This window comes from Garra rufa, chromosome 14 (genome assembly GCF_049309525.1).
Source record: "Garra rufa chromosome 14, GarRuf1.0, whole genome shotgun sequence".
Classification (NCBI taxonomy): Eukaryota; Metazoa; Chordata; class Actinopteri; order Cypriniformes; family Cyprinidae; genus Garra; species Garra rufa.
Window position 1 is genome coordinate 18496003 of NC_133374.1, and position 10504 is coordinate 18506506.

Below are 10504 nucleotides of genomic sequence, written 5' to 3' on the forward strand. Positions count from 1 at the left end.
GAATGTCTCTGTATTTGTGTGGATGTGCTGCATCATTCTGGCTCAGTGAGCGAGCTGTAAGACACCAATCTAGTCCACAAACATACATGTTATTCCTACACAGCAACATGCGCCTTTGTGGCTGAAGATCCACACAGGTGTGTCACCAGCACATATGGCGGTCGGTGTGTTGCTTGTTGACTGTTTGTGCATCTCACTGGTATGCGTGTTGGTTTGGAAGCCCATCATATGGCAATCATGTATGGGCCCATGCCAAGATGAATTATTGACTGACTTAATCAATATGTAAATGACTGCAAGCTGGGAAATGTTTAACCGCTTCATTAAATGACAAATCTGCACAATCAGTCTCATTAGCTTGTGTGGGCTAATGATTTACGCGGCTGTACAGCTCTGTGTGGGCTCATGCCATATCAACACGATAGCATAATATTAGCAAAGTCACAGTACCAAACGTCTCATCCAGAAGTGATCATGCCAAGAAGTTATTTTAAGTGACGTACATAATCCCATGACAAAATGACCTGAAGTTATTCATTTTTTTAGTGAGAGCTGGTGATTTCTGGCGGCATGAGTGCCAGCAACTGTTTACTTTAGTTTTGACATTTACATGACATGCAAACTAAATCTGAGATTTTTTAGTGGGGCTTGCTATTTTTAAGCCTGGCTGTGACTATTTCTCATGCTTAGAGTGTTTTTTTTTTTTTTTTTGACAATAAAAAAAGTCCCACAGACTTGCATTGTAGAAGAGGCAAGAGCCATATCTACATACTAGAATAACATAGAGAATATATGGGATAGTTCACCCATGGTAATGAAATGAAATGAAAATTACCCCATGATTTACTCATCCTCAAGCCATCCTAGGTGTATATAGCCACTTTATCTAGGAAGTAGGGACTTTGGGTTGTTACTCGGTGTGTTTCCACCACAGGAACCAGGATCTAAATAAACTTCTGGGTAGAAATTTGCCCCTCAGAAAGTACCTGTTCACGAGGAACTTTCGGGGTGGGGCTTGAGTGCTGAACATGCTGATTGGTTGAGTTCACGCAGCAATGTATTTCAACCACTATTTATTTGCATAATTTTTAAGGTATTACTGTGTCATGAAATGTAGTTTTAAGAGTATTTCAGGTGAGAATGTAGTTGTTTAAAACACAATATTGCAGTTTATTAATAAAGACAGCGCCTGTTTGAAAATTTCGGATAGTGCTCATGTATCCCTCCGAGAGTGCCTCACCTCGGCTAGTCCTTCTGACATTTACCACCGGCTCTGATGTCTCTGTAGTGGTTTAATATGAGTTAAAATTTATTTTGGGTAAATCTAGCAGCTAATCGTTGGTGTCATTATTTGTTCCAGGTCATATCTGTTTTGGCTTGCTTTAATAACTTTATATATTTAATATATATTTATAACTTTATTAAAATGAAAATGAAAACAGGCAAGGCTGTTTGATATATTATTTTGTTTCATTGTAATACTACATTTCTGCGGCTATTAATATGACAACGAAAAGAAAAGAGGCAGTGGTGTTTGGTATAATTTCGGTTTATTGTAATGTGTGTACGTGTTGCATGAACCACATTTTTGTGGCTATTAATATGTTTAAATGTTTAAATGAAAACGAAAAGAGGCAGTGGAGTTTGATACCCTATTTGCAGTAGCCAAGGCAAGCTGACTAACATTATCAAGTACGCTGTTCCATTTGCAGAATTACTGGACTTGCATCGTCCCATTACTGAAAGTCGTGCTCCTGGGACAAATTGTTCCTAGTTATTTTGATGGAAAAGCGGCTTAAGACTTTCCTCTTTTAGACAAATTCAATCGGAGTTACAGTGAGGTCAATAAGTATTTGATCACCCTGTGATTTTGCAAGTTCTCTTACTTAGAAATCATGGAGGGGTCTACAATTTTCAGCATAGGTGCATTTCCACTGTGAGAGACAGAATCTAAAAATAAAAATCCGGAAATCACATTGTATGATTTTTTTTAACAATTTATTTGTGAATTACTGTGTCAAATAAGTATTTGATCACTTTAGTACAGAAGCCTTTGTTAACAATTACAGAGGTCAAACGGTTCCTGTAGTTCTTCACCAGGTTTGCACACACTGCAGGAGGGATTTTGGCCCACTCCTCCATACAGATCTTCTCTAGATCTGCCAGGTTTCGCGGCTGTCGCTGAGCAACACGGAGTTTCAGCTCCCTCCAAAGATTTTCTATTGGATTTAGGTCTGGAAACTGGCTAGGCCACCTTGATATGCTTCTTACGGAGCCACTCCTTGGTTTTCCTGGCTGTGTGCTTTGGGTCATTGTCATGTTGGAAGACCCAGCCACGACCCATCTTTAATGCTCTGACTGAGGGAAGGAGGTTTTTTCCCAATATGTCACAATACATGGCCCTGTTCATCCTCTCCTTAATACAGTGCAGTCGTCCTGTTCCCTGTGCAGAAAGCATGATGCTTCCAGCCCCATGCTTCACTGTAGGTATGGTATTATTGGGATGATACTCATCATTCTTCTTCCTCCAAACACCGCGAATGGAGTTAAGACCAAAAAGTTCTACTTTGGTCTCATCTGACCACAGGACTTTCTCCCATGGCACAGGTGTCTTTATGACAGCTAACAACCTCAAACAGGTGCTACTAATTTAGAATCATGAGCAGAGTGTAGCTGGACTATTTAAAAGCAAAATAACAGGTCTTTGAGGGTCAGAAATCTGGCTGATAAGCAAGTGATTAAATACTTATTTGACACAGTAATTCACAAATAAATTGTTAAAAAATCATACAATGTGATTTCCGGATTTTTATTTTTAGATTCTGTCTCTCACAGTGGAAATGCACCTATGCTGACAATTGTAGACCCCTCCATGATTTCTAAGTAAGAAAACTTGCAAAATCACAGGGTGATCAAATACTTATTGACCTCATTGTATATTAAAAAAATGCCCTAGCTCTTCCTAGCTTTATAATGGCAGTAAATAGATGTTGAGATTTTGAAGTCCAATAAAGTGCATTCATCCATCATGAAAAGTACTCCACATGGCTCCGGAAGGGTTATAAAGCAAATTGATGCATTTTTGTAAGAAAAATATCCATATTTAAAAACCTATAAACCATAATCTCTAGCTTCTGCTAACTGTCATATGTGCGTACACAAGATAATACCATTTCAACAGATGACAGCAACATGCTAACAACCACTCAGAAAGCCTTAGGCAAGCACCTCTCAAACTTTGTCCAGAAACTGAAAATCTAGTACTGTTTGCAGTTTTTTAGCCCCCAGTTCATTTAAGCCTCAGTATCCTGTTGGATTTCGTCACTGTAGTAGCTGGTATGTGAGAGGGATGTTTTGAGTCGGGCTTATGGGAAGAACCTTTTGTGAATTCAGACACTGTCTCAAAGCCTTGCCTTTGCTCTATAAAACAGCAAAGTAAAAGCTTCATGCATTTATCTTCTTCTCTCCCTGTTTGTCTGCTTCCTCTGCATGAAGGTGACTGTGGCCAGTTATTTTCAGGATTTGCATAGCTCTGTGTTTTGCTTGCTTTAATTTCCCATTTAAGCACAGCTGCCTCAGCAGGGGCTGTAGGATTTATCTTCACTGGGCTCTGTGTAGAACAGCTTTATCTCTGAAATGAAATTTATTGAAGAAGGGAAGGATTAGAGTGTGACACCCTCTTTCGGAAGGACTTTGTACTGCATACTTATGAAACTGCTCTTTTCTCTTTTTCCATCTGTCAGAAATGGTGCATGGCAGTATTATCAGTGTCATTTACCCCCATCCTTTGCCTTATTTCTCATAACAGACTCTCTTGTGGCAGGAAAACGATTGTAAAGTAGAGGCAGCCTGACATGTCCTTTTTGTGTCTGCAGAATGTCACCGCAAACCACAGAGTCAGTGATGTCATCGCAACCGAGGATGGGCATCAGACCTTGGTTGGCCGCTTCATGTACGGTCCGCTGGATATGGTGACTCTGACTGGGGAAAAGGTAAGAGAGCAGTGGTCCACTATCACTGAATAATCAATTAAACAAGCTCTGAAATCTTATACCATAATATGAGTAATTTTATTTCACGATAATGTTATGTATCACAATATAGTCATTTTTGCTTTAAATAAGGTCTTTATGGTATCAATATTTATCAATATCACAAAAAACTAATACTAGCCTAATTTAAAAAAAAAACACTCAGAGCTCACTGAAGACAAGTAAACAGTCAGTGATTAAATAAGAATAAGAAGTAATTACAAGCAACAGGACAAAAAAAACTACAGTGGGACAAATAAATATCAAATTCTACATGTACTATAAATTAATCAAATGTATAAAAACACTGCATATTCTTCATTGTTTCAATTAAATATCTATTTCTTCAGATTAAAGTTACAAAAGTTATTTAGTCAAGAGCAGTAAGATATTTTCTGAGAAAATGAGACTGCTTTGATTTTTAATACTGTATTGTTACCTGAATGATCCACAACCGTTTTTTTGTTTGTTTGTTTGTTTAGTAATAGTTGTTCATGAGTCCCTTGTAAACAGCAGTGTTTTAAAACGCATCCAGACAGTAAGTTTTTGTGACCATATAACACAGCAACATCACTTAAGAGTGTAACCATGATAAAGACGATAGTCCTGAATCTCTTACCAGTTGACAAATTTCTACCAATTACCATCGGCCACCCCTACCTCGGCCCCAAGTGAAACCTTACCAGTATCTTCAACAGTATCTGTACTCACTTCTCTGTGAATAGCACTTGTAGCTTGAGGTAATACATAGTTGCACATGTAAACATCGGATGAAACCACAGATGCATCAGTAATATGGAAACTACTCATTATTATCGCAAAATATTACTACATTTTAAAGTAACTGTTTTATTATTTTCACACATTTTAAAATGTAGTTTATTCTTATGAGGGCAAAGCTGAGATTTCAGCACTATTACTCCAGTCTTTAGTGTCACATGATCCTTCAGAAATTATTCTAATATGCTGACTTGCTGCTTAAAAAGTTAGTTTACCCAAAAATGAAAATTAGCCCATAATTTACTCACCCTCCAGGCATCCGAGGTGTATATGACTTCCTTCTTTCAGCGAATCCAATCGGAGTTATATTAAAAATTATCCTGGCATTTCCAAGCTGAAGAATTGCATGGGCGGGTGTTTCACTTCATCGGTCCAAAACAAGTCCAATAAAGCGCATCCGTCTATAATAAAAAGTGCCTCACACGGCTCCAGGGGCTAAATAAAGGCGTCCTGTAGCGAATCGATGCATTTTTTAGGACGTTGGCTTTGCGCATGAACCTGTGAATCTCGCACAAACCAACATTTGTTTGCAGGAGCAAAGGAAGCTAAATTTTCTAGCTTTAGCAAAGGAAAGCCAGTCTCTTGGCTTATATCAAAATCCTCCAGCATTTTTCTTTACAAATCCTTGTTTTGTCCATCCAATTCGTTGTTTTGTTTTGATCTCTCCACGGCGTGTTCGCGTTCATCACTTCTGAGTCACAGTTTCTTTGATGAAAGTAAAGTTCAAAAGAGCAACATTTATTTGAAATCTTCAGTGGCATTATAAATGTCTCTACTCTCACTTTGGTTCAATTTGTATATTAATATTTAATGCTTCAAATAAAGAAGTGCATTGAATAGCAAAACAGTGCTCACTGTGCTCACATTGCTATAGAGCAATGCAACTGGTACTGGTATCAACTACTGACATTTTGGTGTCGTGACAAACCTAGTATGCCTCAATAATCTCCCTCCAATGACTCCCTCCCTCCCACTGTTGGTTTCTTTGTTGTTTTGTCTCTCAGGTCGATGTGTACGTGATGACCCAACCGCAGTCGGGTCGCTGGGAGCACTTAGACACCGATTTGACCAACAGCAGTGGCAGAGTGATCTACACCATTCCCAAAACCAAACAGCTGGCCGTAGGGGTCTACCCTATCAAAATGGTCGTCAAGTAAGTCAATGGGACCCTGAAGATTACTTGTAATGTATCCAAAATGGCCGTGCTCTCAAGGTTCTCTCAGCGGGGATAATTTACAAGGATACCAAAGAGCGTTCAATTGGCACTCATAAAACCCTCACCCTGAGGGCTGAAGGAGAACGACTCCTCGCTGTTAAATTGATTTCGGGCTTCATGCCGCATCTTGAGCTTGATCAAGAGCCGGGTCTTTGTTCTCCCCACACCTCATGTCACTTCTTTCTCGCAGGGGTGACCAGACAAGCGCGGAGGCCTTCCTGACGGTGTTGCCGCGGGGGATGGAGTGTGTCGTCTTTAGCATTGACGGTTCATTTGCCGCTAGCGTCTCCATTATGGGCAGCGACCCTAAAGTACGGCCCGGAGCTGTGGATGTGGTCAGGTAACAAATTCACAGTGTGGCTCTCTGTGTAAATGTGTGTGAGAGAGAATCGATGCTTTCATTTCATGCCATAGCAATATTGAAAAGGACCGGCCTGCCGGTGAGGCACAATTGGATTTCATTTAATAGAGAGATAGCAAAGTGCTGATACCAGATATCAGATGGGGTTTGGGATTTACAAATGGACAATCTTGGGTTGTTTCCCAGACTGTCCTTGGGCAAATTTACTGCTTTGTCAAATGCAATCTGTTGTTGGAGGACCAGGCGCAATGACTGTCCGGGAATCAGTCCCCAACTGTTTTTCGCCAAGCATTATGGGATCGCTCAGAGGGTAAATGATAGTACTTTCCATGCAGACACTGGCAGGACCTGGGCTACCTGATCATTTACATCACTGGCCGTCCAGACATGCAGAAGCAGAGGGTTGTATCCTGGCTGTCTCAACACAACTTCCCCCAGGGGATGATCTTCTTCTCTGAGGGGTTGGTGCACGACCCTCTTCGCCAGAAAACCATCTTCCTCAGGAACTTGGTGCAAGACGTAAGTCTACATATTTAGTATATGGGTCATTCCTGTTCTGCAGTACCTTTTGAACTCTGTAACTCTGTTTAAAATATGAATATGCCTGTGTTGTATAAGAAAGTGTGTCTATAAAAGGGTACATCACACTTCCAGAAATATGCTCTGGTTAAGTTCAGGCACTTATAACTTCTTATGTACACACTTTTAAAACGAAGAGGATGCCTGTCAGGATGGAAGTAAAAAGCTGTATTTAACCAATGCTCAATGAGGGATTAAGATTTCACCTACATTTAGTAAATGTTTAAATTACCATCTTGCAAATGTTATGACATTTTATAGGAAATTTGATCTAGTGTTAGAGTAAGTTAAACAAATACCACAAAACATAATTTTTCAAATCCACTGCTAATACTTGCTGGTGTTTTTTGCTGTTGGCTTTTTACCAAAAATTATGTCACTTTATGGAGAATGATGTAATTGAGGAAGTGACTTTTATTAGTTAAAAGAATTTTACAAATGATTAACATGATGAACATCTTTTTATACTGATTACCAATTAAAATTAGCCTAGAAATCTAGACGCACCCTAGCGGCAGCAAAAATTATTTTGCAGCCAGGTGGGTCTAGACACTCTCAATAGACCTTCTAGCTGCAAAAACCCAAATTGGGTCAGGCCAATCACAACGCGTATAGAGTAGGCGGGGCGGGCTTAACATATGACGACAGAGTTGCGACGGCTGCCACTTGTTGAAAAACAAAGAATGGCGGCTGCAGCTGTCGAACAGCGGTCTTTCGAATCGGCTTTGGCCGCGACTCTGGAGGACTTGGAGTTAAGTTTTTCTTTAAGAAACGAGCAAAGAACGGCACTTAAGTCATTTTTAAAAAAAGGAAGATGTGTTTGGAGTTTTGCCGACTGGATACGGAAAAAGCTTAATATACCAATTATACCAACTACGTCACCTTCTTCGTTGCTCTGATTGGTTGAAGCGCTATCCTATTGCGTGCATAGGGATTTTGAGAGACAACCGTTTATCCCGCCCCTCGGAGTAAGCCGCGTCTATGGAGAGTTTCCAGACTAAACATCTTGATGTAAGTCTGGCTCGCCAGGCTAAATTAAAATGGTTTTCCTCAGAAATAGAACATCATTTGGTTTGGCTTGAAATACTTCAATTTAAGAAAGAAAAAATGAAGAAACACTTCAATTGTTATAAAAAGCACCTGAAAGTTTCACTTTTATGTTCAGTTATGTTCATGCTGTGATAAACTAGCTATGATTTCCGTACTTAATAGTAAGATAAAGTATTTCAATATCCAATGTCTAGTATACAATATATATAAATAAAGAAGTCTCTTCTGCTCACCAAGCCTGCATTTATTTGATCTAAAGTACAATATTAAAAGAAGTATTTTTACTATTTAAAATCACTGTTTTGTATTTGAATATATTTTAAAATGTAATTTATACCTGTGATTTCAAAGCTGAATTCTTATAGCATCATTACTCCAGTAAAAATATTTCACAGTATTACTGCTGTATTTTGGATCAAATAAATGCAGGCTATTTCAAATTGTAGTAATATTTCATGACATTATTGTTTTTTTCAGTTTTTACAAGGTGAGCATAAGAAACTTCTTTAAAAACATAAAAAATGGCATTGTACATTACAAATATATGATGGAGACATGAAAATGCACCATATAGTAAGAATGAAGATTAAGAAACACATCACTTTTCTTTATTCTGTTGTTTCTGCTTCTCTTGGTGCATCTCTCTTAATGCTTGCTTCCTCTGTCTCACGCGTGAGTAGTCACACAGGAACTGAGGTGTTTTTCGTAGTGTATCCTCAGGCCATCTCTCACACTTTGCCCTTTTCTCATGTTGGCAGTGTCACATTAAAATCAACTGCGCCTACGGTTCCATGAAGGACATTTCCGTCTACGGCATGCTGGGCCTCAATCCCAACCAGATATATATAGTGGGACGACCTTCTAAGAAGTACCAAAATCAGTGCCAGGTTAACTAACTTTGATTCTTCCTTGCCTTTCATTTAATTTCCACCATAACAGCTCAAAATTGATCTAGATTTCTCTAATGTCTTGTGATCTATCACAGTTCCTGAGCGATGGCTATGCAGTACATCTCTCCTCCCTGCAGTTCAGTCACAGAGCCCGGCCCAAGAAGAGCTCTTCGGTGCGAATGGTTCTTCGAAAGGGCTCATTTGGGCTGTCAGCCAAACCGGATTTCCTGTGTAAGCGGACACACCTTCGCCGCACCATGTCGGTGCAGCAGCCTGAGCCACCCATGACACCCAATCCTAAACCGGAGCGAGCTCAAAGCCAGCCTGAGTCGGACAAGGACCACGGGGGTGGAGGGGGTCCAGGCCATGCCATGTGGGCACGGGGGTCCATGCACCGTGGCGACACCACTCCCTGACCCAAGAGAAACATAGCAGGGATGGAAAAAGGACAGATGGTTATGATCTCTTGGTGGATAGAGCCCAGGTAACCTTTAGCTTTAGACCTGTTTACATAAAACACATTTTAGCATGCTTTTTAATAGTTTTTTGTATGTAAACATGCACTAGGCCAGTGGTTCTCAACCAAGGAGCCAGGACCCACTAGGGGGTCTCAGCACACTTCCAATTAACTTAAATATAAAAATTTCATTTGTTCCCTTAACTATGGCCATTTTTATTTAACAACCAAGGAATTTCAAAAGTGTAAAAATATACACTACCAGTCAAAAGTTTTTGAACAGTGAGATTTTGAATGTCTTTTCTGCTCACCAAGCCTCAAAGTACAGCAAAGACAGTACAATTCTGAAATATTTTTACTATTTAAAAATAATTATTTCCTATTTGAATATATTTTAAAAATGTATTTATTCCTGTGATTTCAAAGCTGATTTTTTAGCATTATTACTACAGTCACATGATCATTTAGATATCATTCTAATATTCTGATTTGCTGCTTAAAAAACATGTATTATTATTATTATGTTAAAAACCACTGAGTAGAATTTTATCATCACTTTTGATCAATTTAAAGCATCTTTGCTAAATAAGTATTAATTTCGGTAATATCTTTCCACCCCAAAAAATACAGAATCCAAGTGTTTCGAATGTTACAGTGTATAATGTTAAAAAAGCTTTTTATCTCAGATAAATGCTGTTCTTTGGATCTTTCTATTCATTAAATAATCCTAAAAACTGTTTTAAATATTAATAATAATAATAAATGTTTCTTAAACAGCTAATTAGAATGATTTCTGAAGGATCATGTGACACTGAAAACTGGAGTAATGATGCTGAAAATTCAGCTTTTAATCACAGGAATAAATTACATTTAAAAATATATTTAAATAGAAAACTGGTATTTTAAATAGTAAAAATATTTCAAAATTGTACTGTTCTTGCTGTACTTTGGATCAAATAAAAGCAGGCTTGGTGAGCAGAAGAGACTTGTTAAAAAACATTAAAAAACTTACTGTTCAAAAACTTTTGACTGGTAGTGTGTGTGTGTGTGTGTGTGTGTGTGCACCTGGTATTCATCACGTTGTGGGGACCAAATGTCCCCACAAGGATAGGAATACCAGTAGATTTTGACCTTGTGGGG

The 10504-nt window shown here is 38.8% G+C and overlaps 1 protein-coding gene across 1 annotated transcript in view; it reads left to right on the plus strand.

Annotated features, from left to right (window-relative positions):
- The window catches only part of pitpnm3 (PITPNM family member 3), a 121581-nt gene extending 112039 nt beyond the window's left edge, over window positions 1–9542 (plus strand). The window contains exons 14-19 of the mRNA XM_073817883.1: window positions 3876–3992; window positions 5816–5964; window positions 6218–6367; window positions 6724–6907; window positions 8776–8904; window positions 9003–9542. Of these exons, the coding sequence (XP_073673984.1) occupies window positions 3876–3992; window positions 5816–5964; window positions 6218–6367; window positions 6724–6907; window positions 8776–8904; window positions 9003–9323 (1050 nt within the window). The 3' untranslated portion in view covers window positions 9324–9542. The remainder of the gene's footprint in view (window positions 1–3875; window positions 3993–5815; window positions 5965–6217; window positions 6368–6723; window positions 6908–8775; window positions 8905–9002) is intronic.
- Window positions 9543–10504: the final 962 nt, after the last annotated feature.